At 41.5% G+C, this 20,171-nt stretch overlaps 2 protein-coding genes across 8 annotated transcripts; both read left to right on the forward strand.

Moving 5' to 3' along the window:
- The first annotated feature begins 131 nt into the window (after window positions 1–131).
- Window positions 132–9,315, forward strand: LOC121707826. Of its 4 annotated transcripts, XM_042090669.1 has the most exons (4): window positions 132–209; window positions 2,328–2,419; window positions 7,769–8,107; window positions 8,638–9,315. In XM_042090669.1, exons 2-4 carry the CDS (start codon window positions 2,396–2,398, stop codon window positions 8,800–8,802), a joined length of 528 nt encoding a protein of 175 aa, XP_041946603.1. In that variant the 5' UTR covers window positions 132–209; window positions 2,328–2,395; the 3' UTR covers window positions 8,803–9,315. The 4 variants fall into 4 exon arrangements, with proteins under 4 accessions (XP_041946603.1, XP_041946605.1, XP_041946601.1 ...); XM_042090671.1 differs by lacking the exons at window positions 132–209; window positions 2,328–2,419 and adding an exon at window positions 2,058–2,091; XM_042090667.1 differs by lacking the exons at window positions 132–209; window positions 2,328–2,419 and adding an exon at window positions 6,031–6,625.
- Window positions 9,316–10,151: 836 nt separating this feature from the next.
- Window positions 10,152–19,919, forward strand: si:ch73-267c23.10 (serine incorporator 1). 4 transcript variants are annotated; one of them, XR_006031349.1, is made up of 11 exons: window positions 10,152–10,410; window positions 11,559–11,720; window positions 11,996–12,189; window positions 12,820–12,899; window positions 13,257–13,394; window positions 14,778–14,947; window positions 16,094–16,184; window positions 17,179–17,380; window positions 17,941–18,174; window positions 18,510–18,724; window positions 18,855–19,919. XR_006031349.1 is itself a non-coding variant. In XM_042090258.1 (10 exons), the coding sequence occupies exons 1-10, from the start codon at window positions 10,372–10,374 to the stop codon at window positions 18,652–18,654; spliced, it is 1,455 nt and encodes a 484-aa protein (XP_041946192.1). In that variant the 5' UTR covers window positions 10,152–10,371; the 3' UTR covers window positions 18,655–19,919. The 4 variants fall into 4 exon arrangements, 3 of the variants coding, with proteins under 3 accessions (XP_041946192.1, XP_041946194.1, XP_041946195.1); XM_042090258.1 differs by having other exon boundaries at window positions 18,510–19,919; XM_042090260.1 differs by lacking the exons at window positions 10,152–10,410; window positions 11,559–11,720 and adding an exon at window positions 11,728–11,876 and having other exon boundaries at window positions 18,510–19,919.
- The last annotated feature ends 252 nt before the right edge of the window (window positions 19,920–20,171 follow it).

Genomic DNA, 20,171 nt, shown 5'->3' on the forward strand with positions numbered 1-20,171 from the left:
GCTGTTGGGCTGTTGGGCTGTTGGGCTGTTGGGCTGTTGGGCTGTTGGGCTGTTGGGCTGTTGGGCTGTTGGGCTGTTGGGCTGTTGGGCTGGTGCTGTCCTGTTGGGTGTTTGAGGAACAATTCTGAGTATGTTTGTCTCGTGGTTCAGCAGTGGGTAATTTGCTCTGATTCGAGCCTCTGCTTAAGGCAGCCTCATATCCAATTCAGGTAGGCAACCTCACCCCGAGTGTTTGTTAATGTTTTGTTTGTGCCCCATTGTCTGCTAGCGTCCCTAATTCCCTGCTCGTTTGCCAGTGTAGAACTGTGGCCGTGCCCCTCCTCCACACGCAGGGGACAACTCTACTTCCGCGGACCCAGAACTTGTGGTTGACCATCTTCAAACTTGCTGCTCCCATGCCACACCAAAGTGATTTTCTCTCTTGGTGTGCTGTGCCCAGATTATTCCCCTTTGTCAGCCTCTTGCTGCCGTGGTAAGCCCACAGCCCTGCTCCTTGTCTAGTTTATGGTAACTCTAGGCCTATAGGGCCTTGTGCAATATCTGAGTGCAGCTGTGGTTGGATGTTTGTTTGTTGAAGTGCAGTCCATGTAGTGTTTATGTTATGCGTCAATAAATTATAATTTATCTTTGTAGAACCATGTCTCAAGTGTTACGAACCTATGTGCCCAATGGGGTCTAAACTGACCAAAAGGTTTCTAAATTAGTTCCTGGGAGGGCCTAACCCTCGCAGGTGGAGTAGTCGATTATTTACATACGAACATCTACCTCCACCCTGCTACACTTCTGCCCTCCCTCCCTCCTGTCCTAACCTCCCTCCCTCCTTCCTGTCCTAACCTCCCTCCCTTCCTTCCTCCTGTCCTAACCTCCCTGGACCCCTCCTTCTAATTATTTTTGTGAAGGAATGATGGGACGATGGAGGAATGAAGAAGAGACAGATATAAGAAATGAGATGTGCATGCTCACTCGTGCATCACTTTTATGAGACATCAATTGCTGATGGTGCAGGAGTTTAAGTCTTTCAGAGATGAGGGGTGAATGACGTGTTTGTTCATACCACATAGACCGTCCCCGTCATAACATGTTTCCCCCACTGTGAGTGTTCATGCGCTTTGTCGTCAGAATGTGTGAAAAACATGGATGCCACAACAAAGGTTAAAGCATACTCCCTAATCTTAAATAAACAACTATTTGCTTAAAGATATGGTGTAAGACGCTTATGAAAGAAGGATATGCAGCTTTCAAGTGACAAAAACGGCAAATTCCCAAGTTCAGTTGCCTAGGGACAAGTCCACATGGACTACAAATGAACTACAATGTGACCACAAAAGTGACGAAGAGCCCCCAACTGGGCAACTCTGGTAACAAAATCTTCCCCCAGTTTCCCACCACATGTTGATAAGGGATTGTTGATATGTAGAAATGTGTCGAAATGGTGACACAATGAATTTAAATATTTTGCTGAATAAGGCAAGAAGCATTGGCTGATTTGGCTGAAACTTAATATTATGGTAATGATGATATTCACATGTCCAAAATGCATGTCTGGCATAGCACCACCATCTGGCAGCAGATAGAATGGCTAACCCCACCCCCTGCCAAGTAAGATGAAATCAATGGTTCAAATGGACAAATGATGAAATTTGGCAACAATATCATCCCTCACAGTTTCTACTCTGGGCTCTGGCAACAATATCATCCCTCACAGTTTCTACTCTCAGAGATTTGGCCCCAAGTGTGGCCTAGGGACTCCATAGCGCCCTCTTGACTCTTGTCAGCAAATAGTTTCACCCACACACGAGGGATAAGGATATGGACCCCCCACTCCCCCCCACCCCTGTAGTGGATAGGCTGAAAGGGGTTTTTAGGATAACTTGTCAATTGTTGCATTGCATATCACAAAATGTATGTCATAAATTGCTTACTTGGAAGAACATAAGTGTACCCCACATTTCTGTGGTGTAGCACCACCTGAATATCATCGGTGTAAATCGTCACATCCAACAGGAAGTGAGTAAGTGTTTTCAATGTATAAAACGTGCAAAAACAAATGGCACACACATCAGATACGTGCATTTGATGCATGCACCACATGTGAGTGCCTTGTTGTGTTCTGAAATGTCATGGGTCGCGGACCACAGGTTAATGCTTTAACCTTTGTTGTGGCATCCATGTATTTCACACATTCTGCAGCTATTTTCACTTGTTCCTCTGCTGCTTTTATGTTTGTCTGTTTTCCTGGTGTATAAGGTTTGTTTTTTAGGTTTTGAAACATTGTGTTGATCTGAAAACAATTGTGGGAAAAAATCTTTATTTTGAAACTTTTGCAGATGTACATGTGTGAGTTTCAACACCATACTTCAGCCACACAGCAAGGATATGGGGCCAGAATGTGGACATGTTTCGAAACTTAACTTCAAAGGTAAGAAAAGTTGAAACTATTTAAAAGCTTGAAATGTTTCAAAAGGATGTCCACCTGGGGGCCCAACCAGCTACACCAGCAAAGACCAGCAAGAGCTGGAAGAAAACCAGCAAAGACCAGCTAAAACCAGCTACCGGCATAATCTGGAAGCTGTTTTTTTCAGCAGGGTTGTACAATGTTTTAACTGGCTGAAAAAAAATCAAATCTGCAGCACTCATTTTTACAGTGTGTCTGCAACACATTTTCAGACGTTCAAATTTGCCACTGCTATCTAGGTGCATTCCAGTGGCGATTCTAGACATTTTTAACAAGGGTGGCACTGGTGAGGCACTGATTAATTCAAGGGTGGCATGAGGCAAAACAACCAGATAAACAGAAACAGGCTCAAGATGTGAAATTAGCACAAATACATTAGGGAAACCAGACACAAACACCATACTCATAAAAAAAACACAAATACCTCACATAAAATGTCTTTGTATTTGAATAAAATAATACAAACATGTATTATTATTTGTTTATTTTCTTTAAAGTTCTCAAGAAACTTGAGGGTGGTATGAAGGAGTGTATTGTGTATGTGAGCAATTTCATCTTCCTAAATCTCAATATTATGATCACAACAAGTGTGGGCAAATTATTAATTACATTTTTACGTGGGGTAACTTGTTGCAGGGCAACCACATAACCGGTTCCATATCTTCCGTTTGGATGATTAATGATCAGTAAAGTTCTCAAGAAACTTGAAGTTGGTATGAAGGAGTGTATTGTGTATGTGAGCAAACATTGTTAACGTTGCACATGGGGCAACTTGTTGCAGGGCAACCACATAACTGGTTCCATGTGTTCGAATTGGATGACTAAAGTTCTCAAGAAACTTGAGGTTGGGATGAGTGTGTGAGCAACCTACATGTTACTTATCTGCCTGAATCTCAATATTCTGATCACAACAACTGTGGGCAAATTACAAGTCAGCACCAGTGCTGCATTCATTGTTTTTCACTTTTATAATCACATCACCAAAAGTAGGTTATTGGTTTTACCAAAAGTATTTGGCAGTATTTTTAAACTACATACCTATAAAGTATTTTGATACAAAATACGATGCCATTTTTTTCCAACTAAATAAAATACAAATTTGTATTTTAAATACATCAGACATGCCTATCCCTGGCTGTTGGCTGCAGTAACTCAAGCTAGGTATTACTTATTGTTTTGTGTTAGTTTTGATCCATTTTGACAGCTTTGCTATGTTGCCCACCCAAAATTTCTACCACCCCACCCAAATATAGTAGCCTAGCCTAGGTTAGAACCAGCCCTGCCCTGCATGGAGACATATTTTACGATAATAATGGAGAAAATGTTAGCAAAACTTTAGGTTTTTGTTAACGGAATCTCGCTCCCTCATTCATCTATTTGCGCAACAGCCCACATTCTGCGTTCAATCCAGAGAGACAAGTGAAATAAATGTTTTTTTGTTTTTTTTAAGCGGACATCGCCATAGGCACGATATTTAGGCTACAGTACCTCTGTTAGGCCTACAAAAAGTTGCGAATTAAGGGGTATTTTCTGATCAGGGAAACCTTTCGGTCTGCGGTTCTATAATATCATTCAATTGTGCCGCAAATTAACAGACAGAAGTGGGGCGTAATTTAAATTCATGGCTCCGTAGACCAGCAATCTACTTGTCGAGGAGGCTCATAATTTGAGAAACGCTGCAGATCATAGACAGAGAAAGCTCTGGTAACAGAACGCAGGCATATGATTTTGTTGTCACGCGCTACTATGAAAAATGAACTTTATAAAGACCGGCTCGGCCAATAAAAAAAAAAGGAAAAAGTATGCCAGATGGCCAGTCCAGCCCTGCGTTCAGGAATTATTGAATCATTATAAGCAAAAGTGGAATGTGCACAATGTTTCATTTATCCCTCCTGATCGGGACGAATAAAACAGGTATTGGGGACGAAATAAGCATACAGTTTAGCCTAAGCTATGTAAACTTCCAATAATTTCAATATTTTACAACAAATGCTTGACTGGTTGAATGGTCATACATGTCATCAGAATATCGCTACCTGTAGCCTAGATGCGACGAGTGTTTAGTGAGTAGGCCTAAGCTTGATGAACCATAAATGAAAAGTTTTCTTAACATTACATTAGGACATTATTACCATTAAACACTTTTACAAAAGTATAGGCCTACCCTACAGTTAACACTTAATGACCTATCAAATGTCGGCAACTTAAGTGTGTGATTAGATAAATAGGCACTGGCAGATGCAATAGGTAAATAGATATCTTTGCGTGTTAGCACAAGCAGTAGCCTGTAGGCCAATAAAGGCAAGCGTGTTTGCCACTTACATTTCTGACGTCTGATACTTCAAACTGCTGCAAGTGCATCAAGAAAGGTCCTGCCTTAGACCATGTTAATGGCCAATTGTAGACTAAGATTTGGGGGTGGCACCTGGGGTGGCCAATCGAATCTCAAGGGTGGCCTGTGCCACCCGGAGCCACCCCTCTGACTCCGCCCCTGGTGCATTAATTTTTCTTGTTTGCTATGTTTTTCTATGTTTGCACCTAAAACTAATACAACACCCACTCACAGCTGGAAGTTTATGGGCCCATAATGCTACTTTGAAACTAGTTTTAATCTGTCACTGTTTTATTGGTGAATTAGGTTTGGTTTAGGTTTTGAAAACTTTTCAAACTGAAAATGTGTTGATGACACACTGAAAACAGTGTGCTGAGTTTATTTAAAAGGCTACATTTCAAACTTTCAAACACTGGGTTTCAACTTTTCAGATCTTTGGATTTAAATTTTAAAATGTCATCATTCTGGCCCAGGAGTAGCTTACCCAGGCCTAGGTCCTCAACAGAATCAGAACTGGATTATTGAATAGGATTATTGGTGCTTCACTCCCCTCCCTGAAGGACATTTACACCACCCACCTCACCCGCAAGGCGACCAAAATTGTGAGTGATGCAAGTCACCCCGCTCACAATCTGTTTGATCTACTGCCCTCTGGGAAGAGGTACAGAAGCCTGCGCTCCCGCACTACCAGACTCACCAACAGCTTCATACACCAAGCTGTAAGGATGCTGAACTCTCTCCCTCCTCTCCCCCCTCCACCCTCAGCTACATAACATCCTGGACATTGGACCCACAATGGCCGCCTGCACTACTCCACTTGCACACTTGCACACTTGTACACTTTACAACTTGGTGTTGTTGTCCTGAAAACACAACACTTCTGCTGCTCTTACATAACTTGCACCACTATGCCACTTTCTTTCTTACTTAGGTCAAACAGAACTACCCAAGCCTTTTATTGGCCTGACTTTGCACTAGTATTTTATTGACTGTCTATGCACAATTTCAACCAAATTTTGCTGCTCTTATTTTTTCATTATTATATGTGCCCTCTTATTTACTTATTTACTTACTTTTTTGTTTACTTGAATGTTATGTTTGTCTGTGGACTTACATTGGTAAAATATGTCTTGTCTTCACCGTGGGATAGTGAGAAACGTAATTTCGATCTCTTTGTATGTCTGGAACATGTGAAGAAATTGACAATAAAGCTGACTTTGACTTTGACTTTGACTTTGAACTGTGCTTTATTGGCTTACTATGCAAATTATGCTCTCTTCTTTCCATACTATTTGCTGCAGTAGTCTGTTATTGTCCTGTTTTGTGGCTGCAGCAGGCTGTTATGGAAATATTATCCTACCATGGAAGAAATAGCTGTCGTGTAAGTTTCTGAAATACCCGCTAGGTGGTGTCTTTTTGTAAAAACTTTTCGTGGGTTCTTCTCAATTCATATTTTCATTATTCGAAGCTCATATTTTATTCTAACCACTTTGGTATAATTGAATATTAAATAATAACAATAATAGGCTTAATTGCTCGATTTGATTCCTAAAAACTGTATTTACTGATCAACTGGGTTTGCTAAGGGGGAGGGCGGAGTATGACTTCACACGTTCAGCTTGCGATGCTGTTGTCACTCATTGCGGTGGCGCGATGTCTCATGTCTCCTTTTAGTTTATTTACTGAGCATACTCGCAGAAATGGATGCAAATCCGGCCTTTTGCTTGTCTCTTCTGTACCGAAATGATCCTATTTACTCACTGTGTGCCCCTGATTTGATGACTGCCTCTCAGACAGTCAACAATAAATTTGTGAAAGAGCAGAGACAACTCATGAAGGTAGGTAACATTTTCACTGTTTTTCCCCCAGTGACGTTAAGAGATTAAAACCCACTCACACATAAACCAACGTATTTATGTTCTTGTGATTTAGACACGGTAAAACTTGCTTATTTGTTTGTTTTGTGTGTGTGTACAGTACATAGGCCTACATGTGTGACTGTAGTGTGATTTAGCTCGAACTGTTCCTCAAATAATAATTAGCTAGTTTGTAATTCATTAGGCTACAACCAAGGGTTCTGAATGTGAATTGTGAGGACCTCGCACCTTGACCGTTTTTGTTCATTTGTCTTTGTGCGGGAAGATGTAGTCTGAAAGATAGACAGCTATAGAAGTTTTTCACTCAGAGATTTTACCGTTAAGGCAGTGAGGCTGTATTATGGTATTGTAACTATACCGTTTGGAACGTGTTTTTTGCTTTGTACAGCTTGCTTTAATAAGACTATTCCAATCCCTATAGCCCAAAATTAGTATTGGGAGAGTCACTTCTGTTTGGCAACCCAGTTGAAAGAATTCAGCCGGTCAGAAGCAGGCAGAGGCAACACGCCATTGTATTCTAACAAAGGGTGGTGGGTGAATGGTTTTTCCAGGCTCTTGCTTTCTTCAGTGCAGCAAAGAAAGAGCAGTCTGAATGCAGTTGTGACCAAAACTGTCACTTTCCTTGAAGTTCAGTTATAGGACTGCTATTCCTGCTGGTTGCCTCATCTCAAGTTGTGTGACATTAAAACATACACTCATATCCTGGCCCAATTCTTGAGACCCCCCAGTGTGTGGCTGCTCTCAGTAAAGGTCAGACTGGGGTCATTTAACACAGCAGGGCAGGGTAATCTCTTTTTTACACCACTAGTCTTGCCCCTTGTCCCCCATTTTCTTTTTTGTGTCCTGTCATGTCATCTCTCTTCCTGTTTTTCTTTTGTGCTGTCCATCTCCTCATGCCCTCTGAAGACCTACCCTCATTTCCAAGACATTCCTCCACTCCTTCATCCTTTTCATGTTTTTCTTTCTCTCTGTACGTTTTTCTTAGTCTCCAGCTCTGTCTTGTGTTTGTCTAGCTCCCCTCCTCTCCATCTCTACAGTCCTCTTGACTTCTTCCATGGTCTTTATTGACATGATCTGTTTTCTGTGCTGGCGGTTGCACCCTAGACCCTGAGGCAGCTGGAACATGAACGCATCACCCAGAAGCGGCGGCTGGAGGAGGAGCAGAAACAGTTTGCGTTTGTCATGAGCAAGCGGCTGCGCCCACGGAACATCCACGCGCCGGCCAGTAGAGTCTCATCGGGCAGCGTCTCGTCCGTCCGGCCAGCCAGATGTATCCGCTCGGCCCCGCCAGCGTTGTCCACACAGAGGCAAGGGGCCAGTGGAGGAAACAGCGAGCCAAGCACCACCACCTGTGGGCAGTGTGAGATGATGACCCACTTATGCCACTTGACCAGATCTCTCCACATGTACTCAGAAGACCGAGCCAAACCAGCGGTAAACAATGCAAGTCTTTCATTATATTACCCATTCTAGAATTATGAAGCTTGTGGAAGAAAATTTGAAATCTGAGGGACACAGCCAGATCCTGAAAAATCATGCACCCACATTCTTCACATTTACCACTGCACAGAAAGCCAGAGGCATCCACAGAAATTAAATGCTTCATGTGTAAATAGGTTTTTTTTTTTTTAATGAGCACTTGGTGGCACTGTTTAGTCTTATTTGACTAATTATCACACTAGAATCCACCCAGTATTATCTCAGTGTATAATAGTACTCGAGTGACTGCAAATTTAGAGTAAGAGTGTTTGGTTTGAGCATCCAGTAATATAATTTCAATTGCACCATCAATCATAAAAAATGCTGACAGAAGAAGCAAAATGCTGGCAAAAATACAATTTCTGAATTACAAACCTCATCATAAATGCTGTTGATACTTTCATTGATACTTCATTGTTCTGCTTGCATCACCTGCTGTACCGTTTGAGTTACGGCAAAGTGAAACATCCCCAACTGCATCTCCTCTTCTTTAGGTTTTGAGAGGAGGTGTTGGCAGCTCAGACGGAAGAAACCGGAAGCATGAGAGCCAACATCCACGAGGACGAAATGCCAGGAGCTGTCCCCCATCGCTACAAAGGAGGAGGGCAGAGCACACAGAACCAGTCTGCTTGCACATACACCACCAACAGACTAAATAGTGGGACTTTTTCTTATGTGATTATAAGTCACTCTAGAGAATTGTTGGACATTGTATTCTCATGGGATTAGTTCAAATAGACCAAAACCTACATCTGAAATGTTCAGTGGTAGAGGGAAAGACCAAGGATTTCAGGCATAGCTTAGTTTAACTAGTTTAACTCATCAGAAAAATGTCCAAAAGACACTATGTGATCTTCTACTCTATTCGATCTCAATTCAGCGTTTGTCTCTATATAAGTATTGGACTACTCCATGACTTACTGTACATTATTTGAAATGTCACAATAGCAACTAGTAAACAAAAAAAAAATAATGAAGGCAAAGATTAACATAGAAATAAATATCTAACACAGATGGTCATCTTCCTCTACAAGACAACAATGTATTCATTTCATGTGAATTCACATTGTTTTAATCATACACTTATATAAATGAAAATGTCTCTTTATTCATAATTCTTTGGAGCCAAAGAGCTACTCACTGCCTATTAAATCAAAATATTTTGTTTCATATATCAAATGTGTATGTAAGCTCATTGTCTGTCTTTGTAGTATCTGAAAAACCTATAGGTATGAGTTTGACCACCTTTCCACTTAGAGAAACTTCAGTCATCCCAGGAACTCACCAAACCTCACTGCGTCGAGAGTTGAGCATCTTTCATTGATTTGCAGAAATGTGCCACCCTGGACAGTAGAATTCTCTTCAATTAGAGTGGTTATTACAAAAACAACAGCTATTCTTTTGCTGACATGTTACCTTTCATGGCTTAATCCCTTTTAATCACTGACAGGTTCAGGTAAAACTGCTCCTCCTTAGCCTACCTATCAATGTTCAGTTTAAGGTTTCCTATAAAAATAGCGAAGACTTTAACAGACCAAGGCAAGCAGGTAGCACTGACCTCATGCACATTAATCTTTACAGGTCATATACACATCTCATTCACTTCAAGAGTAAGGATGTCTGCCTCATGAACAAGTTTATAGATCTCACAACACATATTACAAATTGAGCTAAAGTTCCAGTTTTTAAGTGGGGTTGGATGTAAGAGACCTGCTTAGTATCTCACTTCCTGACTGTATGCTTCTCATATCACTGATACACAATGTTAACTGGTCCGATTACTTGTGTCAAACGGTCCAAGAAAAGGCCACAGGAAGAAGCACTGTTAACTCCACTAGGTCATCTAGAAGGCGTGCATTGGCATTTCTAAGTTTTCGCGAATGTCTCTCGCCTCGCACTCTTTCCATTTCTTAGGAGATAACTAGTTCATTACCTTGCAGTGCCTACAATCTCCCAAGCATGAACGTGGTGACATCACCATGTATGACGCACTTGAATAAATCTCGCAAAAGCCAGACAGTAGGCTAGCGTTGCGCATGGTTTGTCAGGGGTAGGAAGTGTCCATTGTAAATCTAGAAAATATGGGTAACACGTTAAGTGGAACTAAATGAGACACTGAGCGAAACAGTTGGCAGCTATATTGACAACAGGAGAACTAGATCGACTCTGGTGGTATCGAAGCAATAAAAACAGACTTTGACTTGTGCGCCTTGGCGTAAAGGTGGACGATGGGAGCCGTACTAGGGGCCTTTTCTGTCGCAAGCTGGGTAAGAATTAATATAATTTTGTTTCTAATAATGAATGGTTGTTTTATGAGTGTGCTGTCAAGCAGTCGATAACAACACTACATCAACGTCATCTCTGTGCAACAGGTAATGTCGGCTAGACATATCGGGTCGTTACTATTCAGATTTATTTAGGCTAACTATAGATTTAGTTTCCTGAGTATTTTGTAAAATGGCAGGTATTTTATTAATGCAATATATTTTGTTTGGCAGTAGGCTGTTAGACCTACCTGACAGATTTAGCTTCCATTTTCATGGAGAGCGCTAAACCAAAACGGTAACCATCAGTTTATTGAAGTTTTCAGAATCTACATTCAGAATCACATTTCCCTCCGCCAGTTTTAAACGACATAGCCTATTTATAACGTGTACAAGATTTGCTTTGTATTTGCGTCTAACCGTCAACAGATAGCCAAGTTGGTGTAGGCTAACTGACAGTTTATTATAGTTAATTCAGAGGGTTGGTCACCAGACTTTGATACCAGCTCCCAGCGTCCTTTGGCTGCCACAACATCACACCACTGTGTAACAGTTTATTCCATTTCGTGTGTGTGAGGTACCAGGAGAGTTTCATTGTTATTAGCTTGACCTACTACAGTGTGCCTAGGCTACCTGTGGCGGATCAGACGACCTCGGATTTTATTGGTCCGTCAGGATCGGGCTCTGCCTAAACCGACCTTGTGTGTCTGACGACGGGGATTAAGTTGTTTACAATCTCTTAAAGCTCACGCATTGATTTGATGACTGAAAAAGCGCGTGTCTGTTAGCTAATTGAGTTACTGGAGAAAGACCCACTGCCCTCATTAGTTTTACCGCAGAAATAAAAGTGACAACAGTGCTCAGCAGTGCTCGACCAGTGTTTTATGAATGACTGACAGAAATCATGTAGGCTATATTACTTGTAGGCTATTACACATTAATTCAGGAACAGGTGCACACACACACACACACACACACAGAGAGACATACAAGACAGAGGCTATGAAGTGTTCATTTGTTGTTATTCAGAATGGCTATTGCAGATGGGATGAAGGATTTGTTGTTATACCGTCATTGTGGGAAAAGGAGAGAGTGTGACCACCTTTGTTTTTGTGATTTGTGTTTTTTTGGTTTTATCGTTGTTATTTCAGATTCCATGTTTGTGCAGTGGTGCAACGTGCCTCATGTGTAGATGTTGCCCACGCAGCAAGAACTCTATTGTGACGCGCATCATCTATGCCTTCATCCTGTTGCTAGGCACCATCGTTGCCTGCATCATGCTGTCGCCGGGGGTGGACCAGCAGCTGAAGAAGGTAGGCCTGCTGGCTGAGGGACCTTTCACTAAATTGTGCACAAGAACTGTTGTTGTGAGGGGTCTCAGCTGAAAGGAACCAGGCTACATGTCTAAAAGTAGAATTAAGTATGCACAGCGAACCGTCTATGATGAACATCCAAGTAAATTCAAAATGGTGATATACAATTAGTGGACATGAAACTTAAACAAAACACATTCAAATGGGAATTCCGCCCAATTCTCAAGACACTCATCCTGGGAAGTTATGTAACAAATTACCTTCTGTCCTAATAGATACCTGGCTTCTGTGAAGGGGGAGCCGGCTCGAGTATCCCAGGCATCCAGGCCGGTGTAAACTGTGAGATTTTTGTGGGCTATAAGGCGGTGTACCGTGTGTGCTTTGGCATGAGCATGTTCTTCCTGGCCTTCTCCCTGCTCATGATCAACGTGAAGAACAGCAGGGACCCCAGAGCGGCTGTGCATAATGGGTAAGGGGGATGGGACCCCACTGGGCTGTCAGGTTTACATGGCTTCATTGGCATCAGTTAGCATTACTGTAGTTTAAATAAGAGGGGCAGAATATTTATAAAGTAGCTTTTTTTTTACCAGTAAATTAAAGGTTCCTATATAAGGGTTATGGATATAGAGGTTTCTGTACAGTATACAGTACATATATTAAAACAGCATTTACTATACTGTGCTATCATAAAATCCAGTGACATACTGTATGTATAAATAACCAAATGGGAACTTTTGCCATTTTCCCAATGGATTATTGTTATGTAAACTAAAACTATACTTCTCAGGCAGTGTGTCTGCTTGAGACTGGGATCATACTATCTCAGCAGTGAGCTCCCATTCCTACCACTGTCACATGATAAGCATGCTGGGTGGTTGTAACAGGAAAAAACATTTTAATCTCATAATACAATGGGTCACTAAGCATCACATCCCCAGGCGTCCTGGCTGTGAAACCATGTTCCAAAAACTGTTATGGCCTCCAACCAGTTAAAGGCCTCTGAGTAGCAGTACAGAGACAGAAGATGGGTTACAGTAAAAGTCACTGTAAAAAAAAGTATCTATTTTGCGTTTATTTTATATCTGGCTCTATTTTGCAGGTTCTGGTTCTTTAAGATTGCTGCTATTGTGGCGATAACTGCTGGTGCCTTCTACATTCCGGAGGGGCCTTTCACTCGCAGTAAGTGACATTTATAGACACATTTACATTTACGAAATGCCAAGTTACAGTAGACATTTAGTCAAAAGGGATGTTAGAAACTGCACAGAAATGTGAAAGCGTGCAAACCCATTACAACAACAGAAGACTACAACCATTTTACCAGAATGAATGAAAATGACCTTGAAGACTCATTATCTGTTTCAATGCAGCATTTTTTATATTAATTGCATGATGCCTGAAAATAACCAAGACTATCATGTTGCTTAATGCCAATTACATATTGTAATAATGATGTCATTACAGTATGTTGAAATGATACACCCTTGTTTGGATGTGTTTGATTGATTGTGTCTCCTGCCATGCTGTTCCCTTCAGCATGGTTTGCTGTGGGTGGCTGCGGAGCCTTCTGCTTCATCCTGATCCAGCTGGTCCTGCTTGTTGACTTCGCTCACTCCTGGAACGAGTCCTGGGTGGACAAAATGGAGAGGGAGAATGCCAGGGCCTGGTATGCGGGTAGGTAACAAACATAGTGGGAAAAAAATATTTGTTAAAGTTTAAAGCTGTTATGGTTTTTTATTATTAAAAGGTGGATAAGTATTTGGAGAGGTTTTGTCATGAATAAAAACGGCAAGAACTTGGTTATCTGACAATGGGGATCGCTGTAGAGTTCTAGGCTGCTATCGTGTGACTTTGACCTAGTGTCCCAAAGAGAGATAATGTGGAGATGGGACATAGATACCAGAGAAAAGTCAGTAAATGGGAATGTGGTTACTGGTCACTGATAAGGTTAGGTGGCCTGCATGTGGAAGGGCATTGTGCCATTGTAGAAAGAAATGTGTATGCCTCTTCCACAGATTAATCATGTAAGTATTGTTCATGACAGACAGGTGTGCTCCCTTCCATGTTTTTACAGACCTTTTCCGTATGGGATCATGGGGTTCTAATATGGCTAGAGTGCAGTCAGTCAGTGTCTCAAACATAAACAGTCATTGTGTGGCGTGTGAGAGCTTTGAGCTGACCCACCGATGTTTGTGCTTAGGATCTTGGTATTACTGTAAAGGTATTAAGCTGATTTTGTGTAGTTATTAAACTAGCTTTTTTTAGACTTTAGACATAGCATTTTGCCTGTCATTTAAATTAGGGCCGATTAGGGATTTTATGCTCGCCACTTGGCCTGACACTGGGGGAGGTTCAGGCAGTCTAGGACATATTGCTGTTTATTTGTATGCTGTGGTGACATAAGACAGAATCTCATTGGTGTTCTGTCCAAAGTCCTTCTAGGCAAGTCCCTCCACTCGGCGGCCCATATGGCAACGCTTTTTGGGCACTCATCGGGCATCGTATTCAGCAGAAATGCGCGTGCGCAAGGCTTCACGACACCAATCTTGCTTCAGCAGCGAGATCACAACACATGATTGGCACGATGTCTTCACAACACACCACATTATTGGCTCAATGTATTCACAACACAGCACAAGATTTGCTCAATGTATTCACATGTCGACGTTTTGCCGCGGAAGGGGTGTGATATGCGTAGACAACTGCCATATTGGCGTTACAAACTAAGCCCATGCATTTCTATGGAGGATTTTTTGAGTGCCGTGTCTCCTCATTAGAAAGTAGTGAGAACAGGCGCGCTCAACTTCAAATCTCACAACAATTTCGGGTGCGAGTTAAAAGGTGACAACTTAGAATAGAAAAACCGCACTCTCAAGTATATTCTCTTTACTTATTTATTAATGCCATGTCCACAGAAGCGTTTTGGCCTAAGCCATCTACACACTGATGCGTCTGTGGACATGGCATTAATAAATAAGTAAAGAGAATATACTTGAGAATGCGGTTTTTCTATTCTAAGTCCTCATTAGAAAGTCTCTGTTCTGTCTCAACTCCCAGCCCTGCTCTCAGTGACTGCACTCAACTACGTCCTGTCTGCTGTGGTCATTGTGCTGCTCTACGTGTTCTACACCCAGCCAGAGGCCTGTGCCCTCAACAAGTTCTTCATCAGCTTCAACATGCTGCTCTGCGTCGTGGCCTCCGCAGTGTCCATACTGCCAAAAGTGCAGGTGAGAGTGGTAGCTCTGGAATAAACATGGTGGTGACCGGGGGTAACTGTTCAGTGCACAAAAAGAGATCTGCAAAGGGCATACCACCAGACTGTTTTCAAAACAATGCTCTAGAACTTTGTGAAATAGTTGGAGAGTTGAGCTTTCACCCAAACCTTCAGCCTGGGTAAACCCAGACAAACCTGATAGCAAGTTTGAATTTGTTCTGCAGGTCTGTTTGGAAGGGATCCCAGATTTAAGACAACTTAAACTAGATGTACCACAGCGGTACAAAATATGACCGTTGCTCAGTCCTGCATATTCTCTCCACCAAAATAAATCACGCTTGTCAATTTGTCTCCATCTCCTACTCCATCCCCTACTCTTACTCTTGCAACATTTGTGTATGTAAATGAATGTGTGTGTGTGTGTGTTTGCTTGTGAGTGCGCGTGCATGTGTGTGTGTGTGCATGCATATGTGTGAGTGCGCGTGCATGAGTGTGTGTGTGCATGCATATGTGTGTGTGTGCATGCATGTGTGTGTGTGTGCATGCATATGTGTGTGTGTGCATGCATGTGTGTGTGTGTGTGTGTGCATGCATATGTGTGTGTGTGCATGCATGTGTGTGTGTGTGCATGCATATGTGTGTGTGTGCATGCATATGTGTGTGTGTGCATGCATGTGTGTGTGTGTGTGCATGCATATGTGTGTGTGTGTGCATACTTTAGATAGACAATAGTAATTAATCATAGGAGCGCTAGGAGTATATGTCAAAAAATCTGTGGAGCAAGTCAACATTCAACATGTGCTGTAAACAAAGGTTTTAAATGCAGTAGTTTAAGAAAATACACATCCTTATCTGTTTAACCCTGTCACCATTAGTGAAGCCATTGGTATTGTTGAATGCACACGATTGTGATTGGACCCTGGGTTTTTGGTGATTTGGAAATGGGCGTCAATGGGATCTTTTCCAGGCTGACCTGCAGATTCAAATCTGTTAACAGGTTCATCTGGGTTCACCCAGGTTCTTAAAGCGCTACTGAAAGCTAGTTTACAGAAAGTCAGCATCCAACAAAATGGTTACTTTTAGGTTCATACAGAAATGAAAGAAATCAGTACTATTAGATATGGAGTAACTTTGTTTTTCTATTGACCCGTTTCTTTAGGAATCTCAGCCGAGATCTGGACTTCTCCAGTCTTCCATCATCACCCTCTACACCAATTACCTCACATGGTCTGCCATGACTAATGCCCCAGGTGAGACGTGGATCACTGTGGGGAGGCAGGTGTTCAGGGAATCATTCATAAACACACAGTTTTAAGCTTGGTCTCTCCCTTTCTGTACACCAAACAGATACAGCCCATTACATTTGCATGCGAATGAGTGCTTTACAATGTTAAGGGGAAACCTCCTTTCAACCCCTACCAACCCCACCCGGGTGATGCATAGCAGCCATTTTGCACCAGAGTGCTCAGCACACCCAAGCTTGAGGTACCAGACGATGATTAGGTGTCCAGATGGAATGAGCCAGTTTAGGAATTTAGCCAAGACACTGGAGAAGCCCCTACTTGCAATGTGTCTCACGGGATCTTTAATGACCTCACCCAATGAGCCAGGAGCTTAGTTTAAAATCTCATCTGAAGGATGGCATCTACAGCACAGTGGCCGTCACTGCAATGTGGCATTAAGCAGAGCCGTATATATAGGATATCTCTCTCTCTATTTATTTATATATATATATATATATATATATATATATATATATATATACGGCTCTGCCATTAAGGAGACAAGACTGCCCCCTACTGGCCCACTAACACCTCTTCCAGCAGCAACTTGGTTTTCTGGGTTTTCTCATGAGATCTTACATCCAATACATCCAAGTACTGTACTACTAACCAAGCCTACACCTGATAAGCTTCTGTTATTCGGCAGAGATAGGGTACATGTTGGCATGACTGCTAGCAAACCATCAGATATGTCCTTGCCCCATTTCGTCCATATCCATAACCTTACTGAAAATGTGCAAACAGACCAAACTAACACTGGATGTTCTGGGCTCTTTCTATGCCCACATCTACATTTGATATTTAGCATAAATGAGACTAGTCAGAGCAATAATTATTTTTTCCTATGACAATATATTGCTATATTAGTTTGCCTCCTTATGAGAATGCGTCATTGACAGCTTTGGATGTGAGTCACCGTCAGCCTCCCTCTTCCCCTCTCTATCTGTCTGTCTCTGAGCAGACCGCACTTGCAACCCCAGCCTGTTGAGCATCATCCAGCAGATGGCGTCCCCCACCACCGCCCCCCTGGAGGTGGAGAACCAGACTGCGGTCGTCATCATCGGCACGGAGGAGCCCGTCCCCTCCTCCCCCTACCTGCAGTGGTGGGACGCCCAGAGCATTGTGGGCCTGGCCATCTTTGTCCTCTGCATCCTGTACTCCAGGTGAGTCAGGGCAAAAGGTCTAATCCCTAACAATTGCAGTCCCTCATTTTAATTTAACCTGTGTTACGTTGTGATTGGCCACTGGCAGATACCCTAACTATAGCATCAGTAACCTACCTATAGCATCTTTTCTGTGTATAACTGGAATTAGATTAATTTAATTTAATTTAGATTACATTTATGAAGAGCCTTGTATTCCCTGACCATTGCGTTTGCTGGTCTAACGTTGCTCCATCACATTAATTGGTTGAAATTGATTAGTGAGTTAAATGATGAGATGCATTAATGCTTCTCAGATGTCATGGTGCTTCCGTGTTGCACTACTAATGTCATATACACACATCTTGTTGCATGTAGTTGATATCCGCAGTATATAGTCGTCCAACACTAGCCATTTGAACAAGCTGACCTAAAATATGAAACCTTTTTTAACACTTTTGTGTTGTTCTGTAGTTTTGATGTCATTATTTTTTCTACAATGATGGAAATTGAGGAAACAAAAAAAAAATATATGTAAGTGTGTCCAAACTTTTGACTTGGTCTGTGTTTGATATTCCCAGTATACGGTCATCCAACACTAGCCAGGTGAACAAGCTGACCCTGGCCTCCAACGACTCCTCCATGATGGAGGAGAGCTCCACGGGGATCCCTGAGGACCCAGAGGTGGAGAGCGAGGCTCCCCGGCGTGTGGAAGACAACGAGAGGGAGACGGTCCAGTACAGCTACTCTTTCTTCCACTTCATGCTGTTCCTGGCCTCCCTGTACATCATGATGACCCTTACCAACTGGTACAGGTGGGTTGCCTCATGTGACCTGGGAATGCAAAGGCAATTTGTAGGTGGAGGGATTTGTAGAATGAGTTAAATATAATGACATTACATTCTATTCTAAAACAGTCGGTGAGTTATAAGATAAGAATGCCTCCCCATAAAATGTCATACAAATAATGACATGGATACATTCTTGAGATTTTATTACACGGTTTCACTCAAGTTGTCCTGGCAGTCACAGCTTTGGTTAAAATGTGTGAATGAGTAAGATGGAAGCTAAACTATTGACAGTAGTTTTTATTCTTCTTTCTTCATGGCATTTACCATTTTCCTTCATTTCCTGTTCCTCTGTTGTCTAGTCCCAGTGCAGACTACAATGCCATGACCAGCAAGTGGCCCACTGTATGGGTGAAGATAACCTCCAGCTGGGTGTGTCTGGCCCTCTATATGTGGACACTAGTGGCTCCAATGATCCTCACAAACCGAGACTTTTCTCCCAGCTAACATGTTACTTCTAGAGTTTTCTCCCAACTGTCAGGATCACTGGATGTCACTTAATTTTGTACATACTAAGGTATAAGTAATTTATTGTGATTTTGTTGCCAAATGTGTAATCATTTCTCTGTTTATTTTTGTGAAGGACTAGACACCGTTGTTTTAACTTCGGTTATGTTTTTTTTTTACCTTTTTACCTACTAATTCAGACAATATGTGTCATGATGTTCTGGGATGAGTTTCAGAGTTGGACCAAGCATTTAATATAAGTTTTTCCTTAACAAAATGTAACACATTTTTGTAAAGTACTTTGAATAATGGCCTATTTGATACAAGTTCTCCTTGTACAAGCCAAATGGTTGGGTTTGTTGGTTTGTTTTTAGTAGAATTAGTAGATCCAAAGAAAGCTGCCAAAGTGCAGGTTTTTATCGTATTTCACTCCATCACTTGAACACTGGGTCCCATTCCATTCACAAGTCCTCACAGACCGTCAAATGCTCAACTTGCATCTCTTTGTGCACTTACTCCAAAGACGGTATTGGTTAAAAGTCAAAATCATATTTTATTTAATAGACTGTGATACAGTATACAGTATCTACTTGATTATTTACTTTTGAATGGTTAATGCTTTCAAATCGTAATGTAATGCAGACTCATGTTGCTATCATATTTTAGCCACTGTAGTTTGCCAATATGCCTTTTTCGCCTTACCTTTGAGTGTATGCTTTATGTTGTGAATAACAAAGAAATGTAAAACTAGATAATATCGATTGTAGAAAAAGTATTTTAAAACTTAAAGCTATTTGATGGTGAAATGTCTATACTTCTGCCAAAAATCTGTTGAACACTGAAACACTCTGAACTTTTTGTTGGTTTGGCACATTTGCAGTTTTTCTCAGTCGTTTTGGCACATTTCTCAAATCCGTATACAATTTCTCAAAACTTCTTGTTTAATCTTAACATCATCTAGTCATTTGTGCACATAACAGAATTTTTGTTTTTTTTACAGTTAGCCAGAAAGTGTTAGTAAGCCTCAATGTTTCTGTCTTGTTGTAAATATTAGAAATGATAACTGCACTGAATGAGTGAAACAATCCACTGTGCCAGGTATAATTGCTCAGTAAATTATACATGCAGGGAAGCCCTGAAGAGGTCTCATTTATATCAGTCAATATAGAATGGCTATAAAGATGAATGAATGTGTGAAGTCAATATAGAATGGCTATAAGGATGAATGAATGTGTGAAGGAAATAAATGAGAAGGTTCAAACAGATATACTTTGCTTATGATCATGTCTGTTCACGTCTCAGTTTGTGTTGGTTACAAATGTTAAAATATAATATATCCATACAGAAAATGAATACCTGCACATTTTGGTCATTAGAATTGTGTACAAAAATAATTTATTATGTCATGTGTTATCAGCCATTCTTATTTATTATGTCATGTGTTATCAGCCATGTGTTAGATAATATATTCCTTCAATACTTCCATGTGAACTACTGTAAATGAACAACAACTGGAC

The sequence above is a fragment of the Alosa sapidissima genome, chromosome 4, assembly GCF_018492685.1.
Source record: "Alosa sapidissima isolate fAloSap1 chromosome 4, fAloSap1.pri, whole genome shotgun sequence".
In the NCBI taxonomy this organism is placed as follows: Eukaryota; Metazoa; Chordata; class Actinopteri; order Clupeiformes; family Clupeidae; genus Alosa; species Alosa sapidissima.

Coding starts and splice junctions, on each gene's coding strand:
- LOC121707826 (XM_042090667.1), top strand. CDS start 6,488: ATGGATGCAAATCCGGCCTTTTGCTTGTCTCTTCTGTACCGAAATGAT. Junction 6,626..7,768: donor AGCAGAGACAACTCATGAAG/GTAGGTAACATT, acceptor GTTGCACCCTAG/ACCCTGAGGCAGCTGGAACA. Junction 8,108..8,637: donor CCAAACCAGCGGTAAACAAT/GCAAGTCTTTCA, acceptor CCTCTTCTTTAG/GTTTTGAGAGGAGGTGTTGG.
- si:ch73-267c23.10 (XM_042090258.1), top strand. CDS start 10,372: ATGGGAGCCGTACTAGGGGCCTTTTCTGTCGCAAGCTGG. Junction 13,395..14,777: donor TGCCAGGGCCTGGTATGCGG/GTAGGTAACAAA, acceptor CTCAACTCCCAG/CCCTGCTCTCAGTGACTGCA. Junction 14,948..16,093: donor CCATACTGCCAAAAGTGCAG/GTGAGAGTGGTA, acceptor CCGTTTCTTTAG/GAATCTCAGCCGAGATCTGG.